The sequence below is a fragment of the Corvus cornix genome, chromosome 7, assembly GCF_000738735.6.
Source record: "Corvus cornix cornix isolate S_Up_H32 chromosome 7, ASM73873v5, whole genome shotgun sequence".
Classification (NCBI taxonomy): Eukaryota; Metazoa; Chordata; class Aves; order Passeriformes; family Corvidae; genus Corvus; species Corvus cornix.
In genome coordinates this window covers 22,287,604-22,307,361 of record NC_046337.1, presented here as the reverse complement: position 1 = coordinate 22,307,361, position 19,758 = coordinate 22,287,604, and the positions used below count along the sequence as shown (strand labels likewise).

The 19,758-nt window shown below is 45.6% G+C and overlaps 3 protein-coding genes across 5 annotated transcripts; all 3 read right to left on the bottom strand.

Annotated features, from left to right (window-relative positions):
• Positions 1-1,706: 1,706 nt before the first annotated feature.
• On the bottom strand, positions 1,707-6,354 carry HOXD9 (homeobox D9). Of its 3 annotated transcripts, XM_039555531.1 has the most exons (4): positions 6,338-6,354; positions 4,657-4,714; positions 2,633-3,250; positions 1,707-2,058 (listed from the first exon to the last, which is right to left on the bottom strand). In XM_039555531.1, exons 1-4 carry the CDS (start codon positions 6,338-6,340, stop codon positions 1,817-1,819), a joined length of 921 nt encoding a protein of 306 aa, XP_039411465.1. In that variant the 5' UTR covers positions 6,341-6,354; the 3' UTR covers positions 1,707-1,816. The 3 variants fall into 3 exon arrangements, with proteins under 3 accessions (XP_039411465.1, XP_039411468.1, XP_039411467.1); XM_039555534.1 differs by lacking the exon at positions 6,338-6,354 and having other exon boundaries at positions 4,657-4,809; XM_039555533.1 differs by lacking the exons at positions 4,657-4,714; positions 6,338-6,354 and having other exon boundaries at positions 2,633-3,544.
• Positions 6,355-6,819: 465 nt separating this feature from the next.
• HOXD10 (homeobox D10) lies at positions 6,820-9,931 on the bottom strand. Its single transcript, XM_010406739.4, has 2 exons — positions 9,113-9,931; positions 6,820-7,715 (listed from the first exon to the last, which is right to left on the bottom strand). Exons 1-2 carry the CDS (start codon positions 9,852-9,854, stop codon positions 7,438-7,440), a joined length of 1,020 nt encoding a protein of 339 aa, XP_010405041.1. The 5' UTR covers positions 9,855-9,931; the 3' UTR covers positions 6,820-7,437.
• A 7,529-nt stretch (positions 9,932-17,460) lies between these two features.
• HOXD11 (homeobox D11) lies at positions 17,461-19,021 on the bottom strand. The gene is made up of 2 exons (XM_010406740.1): positions 18,337-19,021; positions 17,461-17,763 (listed from the first exon to the last, which is right to left on the bottom strand). The coding sequence occupies exons 1-2, from the start codon at positions 18,941-18,943 to the stop codon at positions 17,528-17,530; spliced, it is 843 nt and encodes a 280-aa protein (XP_010405042.1). The 5' UTR covers positions 18,944-19,021; the 3' UTR covers positions 17,461-17,527.
• Positions 19,022-19,758: the final 737 nt, after the last annotated feature.

Genomic DNA, 19,758 nt, shown 5'->3' with positions numbered 1-19,758 from the left:
CATAGCATATCGTAAACTCATTAGGTCCAGACGTCTAGCCATCTCAATGGTTTTATTATACCACGGTTCTTCCTGTTTTAAAAGAATTATAGGTATCTTCTCGACAATGGATGGGAAGCAATGCAACACCTTTTCCTGGCAATGCATGCTTTTGCCTTCTTTTCTTCTTCTTCTTTTTTTTTTTTTTTTTTTTTTTTTTAAACAGAGGTAAAAAACATTAAACACCAGGTCTCTCAGCTCTCCCCTTAATCTCGAATTAACCGAACTGCTCGTAAATATTTACGGGTCCTTCAGTTTAATGGTTGCTCTTTAAACAAAGCATTTTTTACAATGAACTTCATCTCAATTATCTTGATAAAGTCATGTGTGTTTATAAATGCAGAAGGCATGAGGAGAGTTGCTAAATGAGCTCTCGCCAACAAAGCCGAACGTTTGGCAGCAGCCGTGTCCCCCCACAGAGCTTCCAGCCTCACCGTTAAAGAAAGCAGAGGTTAGAAGCGACCCACCAGGAAAAATAAAAATAGGATTAAAAAACATGTTTAACCTAATGGGCATCACTGTGTTTCCTTGGCTCCTGAGGACCGGTGTGGAAATACTTCCTAAATGATCCCAAGGGATCGCTGATGTTTGAAAGAGAGCTAGTACCTGAGGCCCAGGCACGGTACGGAGGTACGTACAGACGGCGAGGCGGGCGCACAGACCCGGCCTCTCCGCACTGACCTCTGCCAGCAAATGTCGCTCAGGCGAGGCAGGGGAAGGTGCCAGAGGTGCTGCTGGCCGGCAGCTCGGCCGGCCTTTCCCGCCTCCCCGGCACGGACGCGCTCGGCCCGCGGGGGCTCCGCGGGAGCTGCGCGGGGCTGCGCGGCGGGGCCGGCTGCGCAGGGGACATCGCGAGAGGCGCACAGATTTCTCCTCTCACCGCAGCGCTGTCGTTCGGTCACGGCAGACTTTATTGTGTAATAACTGACAACAATTACAACAGGTCCGCAGTTCGAGACACGGAGCGGTTAATTAGTACAACAGTCACCGGGGGGCAGGGACGGCAGCTAGCCGGGGGACCGGGAGGCGTTAGGCCTATGGCGAGCGGCTCCAAGGATGAGACAACCTCCTAACAGTGCACTAAAGGGAGGGGGGAAGTAGCTCGTGGCCTCTCTGTGGCATCTATTGCGAAGGATACAGACCTAGAAAGCAGAAGTTTGGGGAAAGATTTCCTCTTAGTAGATCGTGGACAGCACAGCAACCCCCATTGATTTAAGCGACTGTAATTTAATATATATTTTATTATCGTAATTATAATTAATTTCCTTACCTTTATTTTGGCAAAATAACTATCTAGTCTACATCACTTTTAAGAAACATGTCAAACATTTAACATCAGATAGAGTTCCCAAAGCTAACGTGCACTCACAATATTGTCATCTAAATGGTCTGGGAAGGAGGAGGGGAGTATCAAGAGACTCTGAAAAACACGTTGTCGAGCAAGACAAAATTTTCCGAAATACCTGACATAGACCACGTTTCACTTCTATTAAAAAAAAAAAAAAAATTGTTTAAAGTCCCTGGGGTGGAGCGGCGTGGGAGGAGGAGGAATGTATGGGGGGCTAAGGGTGCAGAGGAAGACTAAAACCAAACTACAAAAAAAAAAAAAAAAAAAAAGCAGCAACCAAACAAAAAAAAAGCCAAACAACCAAAAAAACCCAATCAGCCACAACCCAAAACCAAAACAACCCCCAACAACAAAAAACCCACACTACCCCGAAAAAAAACCAAACGCAAAACTAAATCAATAGTCCCCAACTGCGTTTCTACCCCAGCGTTAGTCTCCTTTATTGCCTTTCTCCTTGTTCATCTTTTTCATTTTCATTCTTCTGTTCTGAAACCAGATTTTGACCTGTCTCTCTGTGAGGTTTAAAATCCTAGCTACTTCGTAACGGCGGTCTCGGGTGAGGTACATGTTAAACAGAAATTCCTTTTCCAGTTCCAGAGTTTGATACTTTGTGTAGGGACAACGCTTTTTCCTCGTTGAACGAGCGTGGATCCAGTTTGCTGCAGGGTTATCTGGAAGAAGGGAGGTATACAGGGAAGGGGGGGGGGTGGGGGGGGGGAAGAGAAAGGTCGTTAAATTAATTTAACGAAGGATGGACTGTTTTCACAACTTTGGAGGAATTATCATAAAAGCCTTAATGCCCCAGTCTGTTTACTGTACAAATGATGTCTTGATGGTAGGTGGTTATGTGGAGTCTTTTATGGGTGCTTGTTGCTGCTTGCGCTGGGGTAGGCGTCTAGACGTTTTTATAGGTTAGTAAAACTATCAGTTTTGCACATTCGAGCCTTACAGGTTTCGGCAATAAATCAAAGGGGCAATTTCTTTCTTTCTTTCTTTCTTTCTCTCTCTCTCTTTCTTCCTTCCTTCCTTGCTTGCTTCCTTTCTTACTTTCCTTCCTTCCTTCCTTCCTTCTCTATTTCCTTCTCTTTCTTTCTTTTTCTCCCTCTCTCTCTGCCCCGATTCCTGTCTCTATTCCTCTCTGTCTCCCCCAGTCCCCATTTTGTTTTGATTGCCTTTTTCATTTATTTTCTTTTTCTTGTCCTTCTTTCTTTCTTTTTTTTTCTTTATTTTTTCTTTTTTACTTACTTGGGTCAAGTTGCTGCTGTTTCTCCTCTTTCAGATCGCTGTTCGGGCTGGGGTTGTGGCTGCAGGCGGCGGGGTCCTTGGAGCTGCCGGCAGGCGCTTTCTCCCGGGGCTCCTGGAGGAAGGAGCTGCACGTGTACTCGGGCACACCGATCCCCTGGGACTCCCGAGACGAGGAGCACTCAGTCCTTTTGGAGGAGGAGGAAGAGGAGGAGGAAGACGAGGAGGCGGCTGCTCCCGTCTCCGGCTTTATTCCGTAGTGGCGCCCGTTGGAGGAGCCGGAGCTGGACACGGAGCCGCCGCTGCTGCTGCCTCCGCTGCCGCCGCCTCCGCCGCCGCCGCCACCCGGGAAGCCAGGGAAGGGCTCAATCCAGGAGCGCACGTAGCGGCCAGCGTCGGCTGCCCCTAAGTGGGGCTGGTGCATATAGGGGTGGTAGATCCCGGTCATTGCCGCAGACGGCTGATGGTGAACAGTGGACCAGGAGGTGGAAAACACGGTAGATTTTGGTGCAAAGCTACAAGAGGAAAAATCTGAACTCTCTGCAACACCTGATGGCCTGGAGGTCGCACTGTGACCTCCCTGGACGAATCTACTCCCATAAACTTCTTCGCTTTCATGGCCTATGAGAGAATCGACATAATAGTTACTTATGGTGCCACTAGACGACATTTTAGGCTCCCCTCTTAGTCATATAAAAGGTTACACTGTTAACTGTATATGATACCCTCCCGGAGAACAATCGTAGTATTTTGCAGACTGCAACCCTCAACCATTGGTTGCGGAGCCCACGTGATCATATTTACCAATACTGTGAGTAAATCAATCCGCTAAACTGGAGCTGCTGTGATTAAAAAAAAAAATCATCATCAACAACGGCCCCGCACGGTGCGCCGCACCGCCTGCGCCCCCGCACCGCGCCGGGGCGACCCGCCCGCCCGCCCTGCCTGCCCTGCTGCCCGCTTGCCCACCCGTCCTGTCCGTCCTGCCCTGCCCGTCCTGCCCTCCCCTGCCCTCCTCGCTTGCCTTCCTGCCCTGCTTGCCCGCCCGCCCTGCCCGCCTTCGCTGCCCGCCTGTCTGCCCTGCCTTCCCGGGGCGCGGCGGGCGTGGCCGCGCTGGCAGCCCACGGCCGCGGCGGGTGCGGACTATTTCTTCACCTTCTTTGAGTGATTTCTGCCATTCATTTCTTAATCAATGAGAGGCAGGGTGTTTAAATAAATCCAACAGCCTTGGCTTGCTAATCACACTCCAAGCTGCTGAGGGAACCCGCTGGGAAAGGGGGATTCTTGCCTGTAAAAACAAACCATCGCAAGCTGGGACTGTAACGACTTCTCATAAAACAGGAAAATGTTACAGTAAAAGCACATTGCGGTACTTCCATATTTCAGAGCATGTGCGGGTATTATTATCCGCTCCCCCCACCCCCGGACAGAAAGTTTCCATGGAAAGGATACACTTTTAAAAAGAGATGCCCATTGTATTGTTTTAAAACAGGTGGAAGACCTCTGTAATGATTTTATGCCTTTCAATAAAAATTTTATGAGGTGTATTTGATTATAGATTAATGTGTCCCTAATAAAATGGACGGATGGAAACAGCAAAGCCTGTGTCTCTGAGCACAACTGACGTGTGGCTGAACACATGCTCCTCTATCTGCAGAACTTCGGGGCTACACAGCCCTAACAGAGCCCCCCTTAAGGTGTCCAGTGCGGCCCGGGAGGGACGCGGGCAAAGGCAACCCGGAGGAGGCCGTCTGGCCCCGCAGCTGCCAGCGGCGGCCGCGGGCAGGGGCCGTGCAGGCGGACAGGCTCCGGCCCGCGGAGGGCACGGGGCTGTCGCTGACTGCAGCTCGCCGGCAGAGCTGTCTCCTCCGCCCCTAGTTCAGGGGGAGCCACGTTCAATGCCTACGTGAAATTTTTTTGCCTACTTTGCTTTCTTTTCCATGCCTTCCCTCCCCACCCTTCCCTCCCGGCCTGGTTTTTCTAGCCCGAGAGAAACGATGCCCCGTTAGTATTGAAAAGTGGATTACCCATGGTCTTCTGCCCACGCCTGCTTCCCCGGGCGAGGGACGGTGGCTGTGTCGGGATCTGGAGGAAACGCAGAGAGTTAGTGGCGAGCCCGCAGCACAGCCCGCCGGGGCACGGACAGCAGCGCTGGGAAAACACTTCCTACTCGCGGGCCGTTATGAGGAAGGGACTGAAATTCCTGTTTATTTAATGATTTATTACTCTCCTAGGTTGTTTTCTTCCTTTTTTTCTTTCTTTTTTTTTTTCCCCCTTTGCCTTTACCTTATTTTTCCCCCTTTTTACTTTTTTTGGTCCTTTGACTTCAGCATTTTCTTCTGCGATTTTTTAAGTTCCATTATATTGCTTTCTAAAGGCAGGGTTTGTGGTATGGTGAAGAATTGTCCCTCGCTTCAAACAGATATAAATTGGTGAAGGAGGCAGATTAGAGTGAGCCTCCTTTTTTATATACGTTAAACACTTGGTATGGAGCCAGCTGTTTACTTCCCACTGCCGAAACTTCTTTGGTGGTGTAGCGAGTATCTTTAAAGGAAAAGAAAAGGCCGTGCGAATGTATGCAATATTTGAGGAGTTGGGGTTCTTTTGTTGGTTTGGGGTTTTCGGGTTTTTTTGGTATTTTTTTCTTGTTTGTTTGGGTTTTTTGTGGGTTTGTTGGGGTTTTTTTTTTTTGAGCATCGTTTTGCTGTTTGTTTTTGAAACGGGAAGAAGCACGAAGTACCTAGGTGCTTGCAGCTCACGAAGTTTCAAAATGATGATGCCTTGGTTTGAAGAATATATAACCTCTTCCCTATGAGTAAATGTGCACATGAGGAAGTACTGGCTTAAATTAAATATCAGCGACGAAAGAGCAAACAGAATGCCACCAACAGCATTATGAGCAGTATCTGTCACCAAGTCGCACAATATTGGCACTATCTTGAGTTTAATTTCTTGATTTAGAAACAGCTTAGGGGAGAAATGGGCGTTGATTTTGAGCAAGCTGGTTTCCCTTCCCAAACAGTAGCCACGCTACTTTTCCAGTACCGTTTGAAGGTGAAAGTATGCCCAAGTATTTGCACTTCAATTTGAAGTCATGTTCATTTGCAAGCTATTTGCAGTTCTACTTAGTATACGTGCTCACACGGGCATTCACCCGCTTTCACGCACACATGCCTTTCCCCAGCTTCCAGCTCAGAGCCCTGCTAATACCATTTTTCAGCTGTGTACAGAAAGGGTTAAGAGTCGTGAACGTCATTAGCTGGATGTGTGCTACTAAAATGGAATTGCGCGAAATAAAACGATCTCTGAGCAAACAGAAACGGTGCAGGGTGACAAAAGTAGGTCTGAAGAGGCTGGTGTACTTTTGTAAGCACGCCTGGGAGGGTTTCTGCTCAAAAAAAGCCAATCTCGCCAGATGCTGGGAATATTTGGAAGGAATATTTTTTCCATCCACGGTCTTTTGAAAGCTGTTGAGCCGACCGAAAACCTAGCTCCTTAACGTTTACTTATACCCAGCTTTGCATTTATTATGGAGGGTTTTTGTTGTTTTTTCCTTCTTTTTTTTTTTAGCGAGCAAAGACAGAAATCAAAGCCTGCACATTGTAAGCACACAGTGAGTGATATTTTTAAAATCAACGTACGAACGTCAAATAAAATGACACACATATTCCTGACAGCTTGTAGTAGAAAGATATTTTTATCACTTACCATTTACGAGTTGTACGAGTTGATTGGATGAGGATGTCCAGTTTAGGTCATAATATTTTACAACTTATTTTATCCGGTCTCTCTCTCTCTTTTTTTTTTTTTTTTTTTTTTTTTTTTTTGGTTTGGTTTGGTTTTGATTTTTTTTTCGTTTTGGTTTGTTTTTTGGGATTTTTTGCATTCAGTTTGTCAGACTGTGAACAGCACACAACATTTTATCAATTAATCAATTGTTTACAGACACATTTATAAATTAATTAGGTTTACATCATTTCCCGGCCCAGTCTCCACCCCACCCCTTAGGAAAAAAAAAAAAAGGGAAGGGGAAAAAAATGGAGGAAAAGAAAGAATGCCAGGCAGACACACACAAAGACCAGAATATGGTAAAAAAGGCACACCAGTCCAAAAAGTTGCTGATAGAGAAAGATCAGGAGACCAACCTGCATCCGTGCTTTAAACAGTTGTAGAAAACCAAAGGAACCGCAGTAGTTTACAGAGTTTATTGCATTATACATGCAAACAGAACATGCACAAGAAGGACAATTTGCTGCTGAACGACTACTATTCCACATATGCACCACAAGGAAATGTCTACAATGGAGAAGAAGGAGATATTCCATTTTACGAAGGACAATCTCTAAGTTCATTTGCGAGGATAGTTACATTATAATGTGCTTCTCTTTCCCCCCGCCCCCACAGTTTCCCCCCGCTCTTTTTCTGAAAGTATTGAATGTAGTCAAAATGTTATGGCCCGTGTAACAGCCCCACATAAATACCATTTTGTTAGTAAAAACATGAAAAAGTCACATTGCTTGGATGTTCGACAGTTCCAATAAGTTAAGACCAAATGATAATATTCAATAATAGTTACCCTGCATTACGATGAGAACAAAAATAAATTACACGTGCTAGGTTTTATATATACTCATCATAGTAATACATATTCACTTGCAGCGCTAAAAGAAGGACGAAGAGTCACATTCTATCAGAAAACAAAACAAAACAAAACTGGAAAATGCCGGGTTTTGCCAGAGTCTCTCCTGCCTTTATCAAGTGGCGGTGCTGTGCCCATTCCTCACTGGTGCCCCCCCCGGGGTTAGGGTTTAAGAGAAGGTCAGATTAGCGGTCAGTTCCCGGATTCGGTTCTCCCTGCTCATCTTCTTGAGCTTCATTCTGCGGTTTTGAAACCAAATCTTGACCTGCCTGTCAGTGAGGTTTACGCTCTTACTGATCTCTAGACGGCGCTCTCGAGTGAGATACATATTGAATAAGAACTCTTTCTCTAATTCCAGTGTTTGGTGTTTAGTATAAGGACACCTCTTCTTTCTGCCACTCTTTGCAGTTAGCCAATTGCTTGTTGGAGTATCAGACTTGATTTCCTCTATCAAAATCAAAGAAGAAGAAAACAAAAAATCAAAATACCTCAGACTGTTAGAGTGTACCCTTGGCCATGACCCCTCCTCTGCAGTGTCTGGCAGATATGGTGGATGTGGGCATTAAACACCGCTCGGGTGAGGTGTGGGCTCAGTGAGGGGACCTGCTGCCAGGCTGGGCTCGCCTGTCCCCAGCACGGCACCCTGCCCTGCGGCCACCCCGCTCTCCTGCTCCTGCCAGTAAGGGTCTTTCAAGTTTTCGGCTGGCGTTTAACATTTCAACAATATTTAACCTGCCATCCGCCCCATGGACGCATCTTAACGGGTCTAGCCTCGCCATGGCCGACTCGGGCTCCCACGACAATTGCCACGAAAATATTCCAATTACAAAACAGTCTCACACTGTATTTTGAAGCAGCATCCCCACACACATCAGCTGAATCACACAAGAACACCTATAAACAGATACAGACATTTCCCAGACAAAATGATATACAAGAAATTACGACCCCCTGTCTTGGAATTTTTTTCATTTTCCTTTTATGTTTTCTTTTCCCCACCAGAAAGAAATCTACCCCACATCAAGCTAGACCTGGGCTACTAAATATAATTCAGATAAAGAAATTCTCAATGCACACAGAGGGTAAAAATCGACCTAGAGGTTGCAAAGTACATTTTGATAAGAGAAAATTTCTCGTTTTGGGATTCTTCGATACACGCCGTTTGAAAGAAAGGCGTTAGTGCACTTTAGAAGGGAAAATAAAATCAGTGTGCTACCACTTTTAGCTTTCAAAAGCATTTCAAAATACTGGTGCACTTTAGGAGACCAACCCAAGGTTATCTAAAGCATCACATTGAAATATTCAACCCTTGGACCAGGCAGATAGCGGGCTGCTGTTTTCATTGTGCATTTCTTTCCAACTTTACCCAGCCTGGTAGCACCTATTCCTCAACTATTTTAAGAGGATCGTAATTAACTCTAAATGCAATCAAACCGCAGTAAGGCTCAGTGGAAAATAAATAAATAAAATAAAAAAAAAAAAAGGCGAAATACTACGAGAGAAAAGTTGAGCTGCTCGTATTTTACAACCTCCGGACCTGCTTTTTTTAGAGGTATGGGGCTGCTTTTGGCTGCTGCAGCGCATTACAGAGCACACGGCTATATTCCCCGCATCACAGAGGCTGTCTGCGTGCACGGGAGAGGCAGATCTCTACGGAAAATCTTTGGACCGTTTTGTGTAGCATTTTTGCCTGCCAAAATCTTCAGAGAGACAGCACCTGCAGCCCGATACTCCTTAGCATTAAATGTGATGGCTGTGATGCTCGTTAGTATATTCGAGCGTGCTTTATGGCGCTGGCGTGTTGGAGTTACACCACGGCACGGCTTAAACTCGGTAATACAGACCTTTACTCTCCTTCTCCTGGACTTCTGGGCTGGACACAGAGCCTTCGGGCAGACAGCTCCGCTCCTCTTGCAACGTGGACTTGGGCTCGGGACTTTCCACTTGAGAGACTTTAGCGGTGCTGTCTTGGTTGTTCGGGTTTTCATTCATTTTCTTTTCCAGCTGAAGTTGAGCAGATATCTGCGGTTTGGAGCTGCCGCGAGGGTTTAACTGTAACATTACAGTTGAACTCGTTTCAGGGCTATTATTGTACTCTTGGGTTTTCCCAGTGGCGTAGGTCTGGCTCAGTCTAAAATATCCTGGGACAGGAACCTCGGGGTTCTCAATGGGGCATGATTCAGACACCAGCCTCTGGTAGGAAGGGACGTCTGCAGAAATGAGTTTGGATCTCTTATCGGAATACATGCAGCAATTGCTTTCTTCTTTAATATTTGTAGTGAAGGAACAAGTGGGGACCTGCTGTGTAACAGGTTGCTCTATTCGACAAGATCTGTTCGGGTCTGTCCAAGTGTCTACTTGAGGTATATAAGGATGTACATTCATACCCATATTTTGGTGATTAACTTCTCTCTTAGCCAGAGACGGAAGGAGTCCACAGGTTTGCATCCCATACGTCCCAATGTCTGTGCTAGGTGGCATATACATGCTGGCGCTGTTGGAGTAGAAACTGTCACTCCTGCACGCACTGATGAGAGAATCTACTAAAAAAGTATTAGCGGCAGGAGAGCTGTTGGGAAAGGACATTTTGGGGCGGAATTTGAGGAAGAGAGATTGTGTCCTTTGTAGGCTGACATCTCTAGGAAAACATTCCCGTGTAATTGCGGATGCCTCCGCGCGACCACATGACAGGCGGGCCAATGGCAGCGCCCGCCGCCCCGCGCGCCGCCGCCCCGCCGCTGACGCGCCCCGCCGCGCCGCCCCGCCGCGCCCCGCCGCGGTCAACAGCGCCCCCTGCGCCGCCGCGCCGGCACCGCACCGCGCCCGCCGCCCGCGCTGCGGCACCGGCCCGGCCCGCGCCCCCCCGCGCCGCGCAACCTCCGCGCCCGCGGAACCCCCGGGGCGGCGCGGCGGGCGCAAAACCGCGCCTGCCCGCCATGGCTCCTGTAAAAGCCCCGCCGCTGACAAGTGCGGGGACAAAAGGTTGCGGGATTTATTAATGCGTATTAAGGAGAATCAGGGGCGATCAATAAAACCCTCATCTACATTCTCGGGCTACTCGGTAATTTTCTTGCTTCTGAAGCTTTTTCAAGAGTTATACCCTCTGTTGCCGCGCACGGGAAGATATTTTATTAACAAATCAATCGAGACTTTGTAAAGGATAAGATTAATAGTTAAGATTTAGCATAATGGCGTTCGCGTTATGAATTATTGAAAATTATACTATTGATTTTTTTCCTAGCTGCTAACCGAGAAGGTCAATTTTTGTTTTAACACAAATCGTCAAATATTAAAAGGTGGACTTTTGTCATAACTCGAATTTTATAGGGAAGCTACATTCCTAAAATTATTTTACAATGCTCTCTCCCGACCGCCTGGGAGAGAGGAAAAAAAAAAAAAAAGTGGGTTTTTCACTTGCCCTGCAAACCGAAAGCATCAAAAAGGTAATTTCTCCTTCTGTAGTATTGCTCATTAAAAAACATGCAGAAACTCATATCCTCACTGCAAGTCCTTTAACTCCTTTAAGCAACTTTTTCTTTTTTTTTTTTTTTAAGAATGATAAATGCATCTGTATTATAAAGCAAACAAACAGCAAAGAAAGCAACCAACAGAAGGCAACAGTAACTGTCTACATGGCAGATCAGAGTTTTCCGTCCCAACATTTGAAACGTGTTTTATTGTTTTTCCTCCCACTTCTTACCCGTATTTGCACCCGCAGCTACTACGTTTTAAATAGTGGCGGTAGAAACTGTTTATTACTCTTTATCGTTTTACTTTCCATTCTCTCTCTCTTTTTTTTTTTTTTTTTTTTCCCCCCAAAACTGGAGTATTTCTTATCCGGGACTAGTGTTGTCAAGGACCCTCATCCACACAAAGTGAACTTGTTGATAATTTTTGTTTCGGATTCATTCGCCTGTTTATTTTGGGCCTTTCTACCATCAAAACACCCTTTCAGATCCCCAAGAGCAGGCAGAAGGTGAAAGTATAAAAAAAATTTAAATGCGTCTTTCGCACACTTACAAACATGCGTTTTCCACCAGCGCGGATTTGAATTTTCCTCTGTTTCCTGGCATTTGGATGTTTTTGTACTTTACCGTACGCTTTACACTGCTGGAAACAATAACCCTATTTAAAATTTCGCGGTGGCAATGAGACAGACCTTTTAAAACCTTATCGCAGCTGTTCAAATACAACATCATTGTCAGGTTAAGAGCCAGTGTCTTTTATAGCTGCAGTCTCCAGCTCCTGGGTTGCCGGAGAGTTTAAATATTACCTTCGTAATATTCGCTGCTCGCAGGCTCTTTCGGCAGCATCCCCTGCGCCTGGCGCAGCCCCTGCCCTCCCCGGGCACGCTTGGCCGGCGCCGCGGGCTGAGCCGAGCAGCGGGCGCTGCGGCGCGGTGGCCACGTAAGATCATGATCAGAGCCATGGCTAAGACTCGCCTGCGCCGGGGAAGAAGCCGCGGCGGAGCCCACGACGCTCCCTCCGAGCGCCGCGTCCCCCCCCTCGCCTTCTAGCAATTTCCTCCTCTTCAACAACAGCCTGGACAACCCACAGAGTTTAAAGAAACAAAATACTATTTTTCTTGACGCAGTTTAAGACTTGACTATTAAATCTAATCAGGAATTTTATGCCCATCAAATGGTTCTTTCATAATCTTTATTTACACTGTAAGAAAAGGGGTCCTAGAAATATCCCAGCTGAAAGTATCAGCCCAGAGGTTTGCGGCGGGTTTTGCCCAACAGTAAAGTTAAAACAATAAGCAAATGCTGAGCTGCTTTCCACGCCGGCCTCGCTGCTGCTGCTGCTGCTGCTGTTGCTGCTGCTGCTGCTGCTGCTGGAGGAGCTGAATTCTGGGCTCCTGATTAGACATGAGGGCTCTTTGATTTTTTGTAATTGAAAATATTAATTTCATGCATGTCACTACAGGGAAACTCAGATGACTGTTGTGATTATAATAATTTAAATATTGCGTTCAGGACTGGCAAACGGCTCCGTAAGACCCTTCGCTCACGGTAAATCATGAGGGGTTTTAAAACGGGCAGCAATTTTTTATCGAAAATGAACAGTAGAAAGTTTAAGTTTGATGTAGATAGAAGTTGAATAAACATGCGAGAGCCACTGGGGAACTGGGGACTTAGGCTCTGGGCATTTAATGTCACTATTGTTTTAAATCATATTAAAATGGAATAAAGTAATTAACATTAATAAATAAATCAATATTGTGCAATAAATGAGATATACAATCTACATTAATATAAAGGTTTTGCTCTCAGAGCCCCATATTTTTCCGAACGAGGGTGAAAAAATGCCCCAACCAATGGGTCCATGCAGATGTAAATTACTGTTTGTAATAAAGCATAGGTGGACATTACAGTTTTCTCCTCTAGCAAATGTCAGGGCTAAAAACTGGAGGTTACCAGACATGGCAGCAGGGCTTAATTTTCACTGCCTTATCTCCCTGAACCTTATTACTGGTGATATGATTATGTTTTTGTCTCGGCTGTGCCGAGCATTCTCATAGTTGCAATTTGCTGTGTTTGTGTCTCATTATGTGAGGGGGATGGGAGAGGGGTACGAAAGAAGCTAGATATTTTGCAGATGCCTTCAGTAACGAAGGTATTGCAAGAAATGTCTTATTTTAAAAATAGTCTGGAACCCAGGAAGCTTTTAGTAAATTTCCTTTGATTTACTCGATTTCAGCATTTTATTTAGGGTATCTTTAAACGCACAGACTGTATATTTTATGCCATCCTGTTATATTGCAGGGACATTGAAGAATAGTTTTATTTAAGAAAAAAAAATTGGCTACAATATTGTGTCCTTTCTTCTTTTAATAAAGCAACTGTCACATTGCCCGGATTTCTATGTGCCATATTTTCATAGAAAGAGTCGGCGTCTGGGCTGAGGGCTCAGATCCTCTAGATTTTTTTTGACCGAGGTTAGGGGACGGACACGACATACTAATGACACTATGCCTTTTCCTAAATATGAAAGCCTATAAAATAAACAAAATAGCACGCTGGTGTTTTCTTCAAAGGTGTTATTTTTGAGCGTAAGGATCGCACAGTAGCACTGACCGTACACTCAGCTTCGCCCGAAGCCCCAGCTCTTCTCCTATTGTATTTCCATATTTCTGTGGACACAAAAGTGCATGAGTTGATGAGATTTTAGCGTGTATATTGGTGGCCGGTGCAGCCCTCAGCCTCGGCATTTGTGCTGGACATTTATCTTCCGGCAGATTCCTGCCGCATTTATATTTTAATCAGAAAATAAGCAAATGCCCTTTTCGTTCTATGTAAAGGACAAGCCCAAAGACATTTGGAAATAGCTCACAATCTTTTCTATCTAGAGGAATTTAACTGAGAAAGGGGTAAAAAGGAAAAATAGAAGAGGTTACAGACTCGCACAGAATCATCACATTTACACAATGTTTCAAAAAGGAAGAAAGCGGCATTTCCGTGTTCTGGTGTACAGATATAATTTTTCAAAATTAACAGCACACCCTGGCTCCCATCACCCGTTCACATTCGCTGAGTTCGGCCTCACTGTAATTGCGAGGGGGTTAAAGCACTTCGTATGAAGCCTAATGGGCTCGGGGTTGGTGTGGGCTCTAGCAAGGAGCCCTCTCATGCCAAGAAAAACAAACACGAAAACTTCGCTCAACATTTCCTCCTTGGAGAGTGTATGTCCACCGAGAGACCAGGGCATTTTCCTCCGGGATACGGCTCTGCCTGCAAAGGCTACCTCTGGCGTCAAGGATCCCAAGGATTTTGGATTGTACAATGCCGTTTTATTACCGACGGAAAGGCTATTTCTAGGAAAGTGTTAACAATGAACTTCTGAAAAAAAAAAAAAAAAAAACCCAAAACCACACACCAACAATCCAGCAGACAAAGTGCCAACAAATGCGTTCACGAGAGACTGGGCTTTTAAAAATGCAGAATATGGCTAAGCCAGCACGAAATAGATTTCGATGAATTCTGAAAATAAGCAGAAAGCAGCGAAACCCTTTCTTTCCTCAGGTTCTGACCAGAAGTGTACACTGGAAGGAAAAAAAAAAAACCAAACCCACCAAATAAAAAAAATCTCAGAAAGACAGAACATGTTCGGTTGCTGGAGAACTTCCAGGAAATTCATAAGATTCACTTTAATTCTGTAATCTCTACTTTCATTTTAATAGATCTCCATAGGACTTTTAAAGAGAGGGACTTCATTCAGCAATGCCTTGGCAAGGTGATGTTAGGATATTAAAAATATCTCCTTTCCTCTTTAGTCTCTCTCTCTTTCTTTTAAAAAATAAGCATTCTCAGGAGCTAACATTAATCTCGCCTTTAAATAAAATACGTTTTTAACATTATGTTTTCTGTACCTAGAGGTTTATTTAAGAAAATCCTGGAATAAGAATCGAAGATAAATTGTGGAAATGCACGTTTTTTATACTACTTTTTTTTTCACCCGCGTTAAGGCTGTCCTTAAAGGAGTAGATAGATTTTCGTTCTAGGGAACGAATTCTGAATATCTTTGGGGTTTGAGTTTTTTCTTTCTTAAAATTATGGCACTTTTTAAAAAGCTCGGATGCATTATAAAAGATTACGACCAAAAAAAATTTCTTTTAAAGTGGCATATTTCTCCGGCACGTCACGGTTATGGGTTATTTGTTTAATAAATCTTTTTGATGCTTTATTTTCTCATTTGGAAGGCCCTGAAATCTTACCGTTACTTATATATTAGATATTTTATTAGCAGTGGAATTATTATTAGGGGGAAAAGAGACTGGAGCACCAGAGGCTGCGGCATTGCAGCGCCTGGGCGCGCCCTCCTGTGGCCGCTGCCCGCCAGACACCGGGAATTTTCTCTCCAGGTCTTTCTCCTCAGCTCAATTTGCTCTCAGTCATGGGTTTCTTCCTTTCTTTTCAAATAGAAACTTAACACCGCTATCATTGAGCATTCATGCAAGATTAGTGCTACGGTATTTCGGTTTCCGTGCCCCGCTTTTGCCGTGTCTTAGCATTTTGAAGGCGTATTAATACTCTGAGACAGAGTGTTAAAGCACTGCAGGGAAGAGAAAATCAAACGGGTCGTTCTCGCCCTGTGGATTAAGGACCGGGAGACACGCGAGTATTTTGCTATGAGGTCAGGCAAAATGCTGTGAGGAATTCCCCGCGACTTCGTGCATTTCTAGTTAATGGGCTTTGTGGGGAAACTGCATAGAAATACCGTCTTTCTCCTAAATTACGACAAATTTTTAAAATTTTCTTCTAAGCAAACCCCCCCCCTTTTTTTTTTTCTTATGAACTAAAAAAAGAAAAAAAAAAAATTGGGTCGAATTCCCAAGGCACGGAAGAGAAAGGGAGGGAAGTGAGGACCCCCCCGTGCTCCAGCTGGCAGGGATTGGAGCAGGGTACGCTCACTGCAAGACGCCGAGAGCTCACCTCGACCCAGCCGGGATTTTCTTTGCATTATGATGCATTTGCTGATATGGCCAGCTCTGCGGTAAAAAGTGTGTGTGTGGCTGTGCGTGTGTGTGAGAGAGGGCGAGGGAGGGAGGGAGAGAGTGAGACAGAGAGAGAGTGGGTGGTGGTTGAAAATAACAGAGGAACCTTAAGGCGCCTAATTATTCAGAAAGGTTAAAGGTGATGACCTTGACATTTTGGAAGTTCAAAGGCATACACTTATGTTTTTCTTGCTAAAGTGTTTTAAAAAAATTTTTTTTAGTCATGCCTCCCTCCTCTTCTATTTCTCTATTTTTTGAATTCTCGGTCTTTTCCTGACTTAGTTGGCACTTTTGCCTTCCCTGCCTGCGAGCGTAGCGAGAGCCACCTCGTCCTATTCAAAAAAGGCAAATTCTTTTCTCACTCGTCGCCTTTATTGCACATTGCGGAAATCTCTTTTTCACCCACCAGAAGGTGTATAATATAACCCAATTAAGCTGTTTAGAACCTCGGGTTTTATGGTGTTGTCTAGACAGTTCAAGGTTTTGTAAACAGCCCAGCCAGGTCACGCAAGATAAAGCGGCGAGGAGAGGAGCGGATCTCCTCCGGGTGCCGGCCCCCGGCGGGGCCCGCCGCGTTCGGCAGCGGGCTGAGCTTAGCTCCCGCCAGCGCCGCGCTCCGCTCGCCCTGGCCGGCAATCAGATCTAAGAGAACCACCCCTCTGCTTCCAAAGTGTTGGGGGTGGTTTTGTGGTTTTGGTTTGGGGTGGTTTTTTCCTTTTTTTTTTTCCTTCCTTTTTTTTTTTTTTTCTCCCCAACTAGTGCCAATTGTTTATAGCTCCCTCTTGTCTGACTCTCTCGGAGCCCTCGGTCTTTCTGCCTTGCTCTTCACTAACAAGTAAACAGTCATTGACGTTGGGGATTCGGGGCTTATTTGGAGCCTGACCAGTTAAACAAAAAGCCTTTTTCGTTGTTTATAGTAATGGTAGCACCATCAGAAGTGATGGTCTGCAGACAGCCATGTTGGCTCTGTCTCACAGCGAACGGGGAAGGTACGCATACCTACAAAGGGAGAATTAGGCATCTGTACTATTACTTAATTAAAATGCGTTTTAAATAACCCGGCTAGGCTTCCTCATGTTATTATTTAACTGAACTTGGCTCTAGCCCGGAAAATGCTAGGATCCTTTGGAGATGGAAACCCATACAGTGCACGGAAGCTATAACCTTAACTTTGCTAGAAACCATTTATTCACATGAAAAAAACAGTGGCCCATGCTTTTGGATGACAATAGAAACATATATATATATATTTTATATATAGCGAGCGTACATTTACCATCTCTTAAATAAACCGCATTCACTTAAAGGGACGAAAGTGTTATCCTAGCTCAAAAGCAACAACAGAGCCCCCCCCGAACTCAATGAATTGTAAGCAACAACTACCAGACACACTGCAGGTCCATTGCTGGTACTGTGGGAGAGGGAAAAAAAGCACCTTTGGCGAAAAACACTCGAGAGTGGACAGCTGGATTTACCCTAGTTTCCCCTTATCAGGAATCTGCTCCGCCAAGCCCCGAAATCTCCAGTGGCCATTCAGCGTGGGGAGTTGCACATGAAAATGAAACTTTGAGTTCCGCAGGGTGGATGTGTCAAGTAAACAAATTAACTTTTGCATTCAGATGGTAGGTCAGAGAGACCGAGATATTCTTTGTTTTTCTTCTTTCTTCCTATTCTCTTGCTCTCTTTTACTTTTAAATTTTTTCTTTTTTTTTTTCTTTTTCCTTTTTCCCCCCTTTTTTTCTTTTTTCTTTTTTTTTTTTTTTCAAAACAAGGGATTCCCAGTGAAATATTGGAGTCGATCTCTGTTCAGTTTCTTTTCTTTCATCCTTCGATTCTGGAACCAGATTTTAACTTGCCGGTCAGTGAGGTTGAGCATTCTGGACAGCTGCAGTCTCTTCTCTTTGTTTATGTACACGTTGAAGAAAAATTCCCGTTCCAGTTCTCTTATCTGATATTTGGTATAGGGGCACCTCTTTTTCCTTGATCGCTGGGGAATTGCTGAAATTCAAGAGAGAAGAATCTGATTTACGCTGTTGCTACGAACATGCTCAGCTAGGATTTGATCAGAGACTTTGATAATATCCCATTGCCTGGAAAGCAGCCCTCTAGCACTTCAAAAAATATTCCTGACGCTTATAATCTCCGGGTGACTTAGCAAAAAAAGCTAATATTTCCCAACTTCTCCTTAAAAGAGAGGTCTTCGAGCAATACAGAGAGATATTTAAATGGGCTGGAAAAATTCCAAGTTTCTCAAACTCCTCTCACACACACCCCCCGCCCCAAACAAACGAAGATCTTAAGCTCTGAGCCGAAGGCAGCTCTGAGCACTACCTGTGAAATCTCTCCATCTCCCCCCGACAAATCAACAATTTAATAACAATTAATATCCTCTTCCAAGAATACCTTAAGCCCACCTAAATTGGTTTCCTATCGTAAACACGCTTTACAACGGTAAAGGAAATCTTATAGGATATATAAAATCCTTTGGATGCTTATAAAATTGCACATAAAATGCGGCTTGACAAAGTGTTGGCCTTGTACTCTTGCCCCCAATTTACTACTGATACCTACCTGAACTGTTGCTCTTCTCTGCAACAGCCTCACCAGAAGGGGAATCGGCGCTGTTTGCTGGTGTCACTTTCTTCTCCTGGCTGGAAGGTGTTTTACTGCAAGTGCTGTTCTGGGCTTTCAAGTCGCCCTTCTCCGCGTCCCCCTCGCTCTCGGAGTGCTGCTGGTACGGGGGTCCGGGGGCTGTCTCGTAAAACTGGTCGAAGCCTTGCGGCAGGATGCCGTTCCTCCCCACCGAGCTGTAGAAGTTGGAGGCGGCAGGAGACGGTCCGTGGTGGCCGCAGACAGGGTCCGTTTTGAACAACATTTCCGTCCTTCTGTTCGCAGGCTGCAGAAAGTCTCTGTGCATCACCTCTTCAGCTGAGTAATAAGGAGCATAACTGCCCCTATACTGCCATTTGCTGCGCTCTAATCCGTATTCCCTGAATGCTACTTCACGCACAGGTTGAACATGAGGTAAATTAGAAGAATAAGGAAAAGTCATTTGACAGGATGACGATTGAGACAAAAAAGAGGGTTTCGTCGAGAAATCTGAGGGTGAGACGTAATAAGCGCACCCTGGCAGATACATATTGGATGTGCCGTGACTGCAATCGTCAAACTCAGTCATGTCTTCCTTTTTGCGATTGCAAGCAACCAGGAGGCTTCAATGCATTGAACAAGATCCATCTATTGCACAAGAGGGTTTGGACAGGATCAACTAAGAAAAAATCCCCACCGTGTGCTGACGTGCAATTCATCTTGATTGATTCTAGTGGTAATTATGTCACGTGACGCGATGTAGAAATGTCCTTATATCTATATCAGCCCCTCGGAAAGGCTCCTAAGATCTCTCCAAAGAGCCCTCCCAGCACGGGGAGGCGAGAGCGCCGTTTGTACAAATATAGCCGGTTTTAAGTCTCATCCTTTCAGCAGGCGATGTGAGATACACGTAGGTGGTGCGGCGGATCACCTGGGGCCGCGCCGCCCGGGCAGGCGCCTGCCCACCGCCGGAGCCCGGAGCGGAGCCCCACGGCGCGCAGCCCCCCGCCCGCATCTCCGCCCGGCCTCCCCGGGCAGAGAGGGGGAGCACTGCCACCGTCGGGGAAGGCAGCCCCCGGAGCGAGGGCTTGGGGCTCACCCGGCACCCCCGGCTCGGAAACGTGATCGCTTCCTCCTTAGAGGGAGCGATACTCTCCGCTCAAGCAGATGATGAGCGGGTGGGTGATGGTTCACTCAGGAAAGCCAAGTCCCATTCACACATTCGAGTGTACGACCGGATCTGCCCGCCCGGCTCCTGCAATCCACAGTTGGCATCAAAACCGGTCACGAAATTCAAAGCCTGAGTTTCGATCACCTCGTTTTCCCTCGCTTATAAGCCCAAACACTGCGCACTTGTGTCAGGGCGCCAAACTGAAATGAGAAATATGCAAACAGAACATCTCT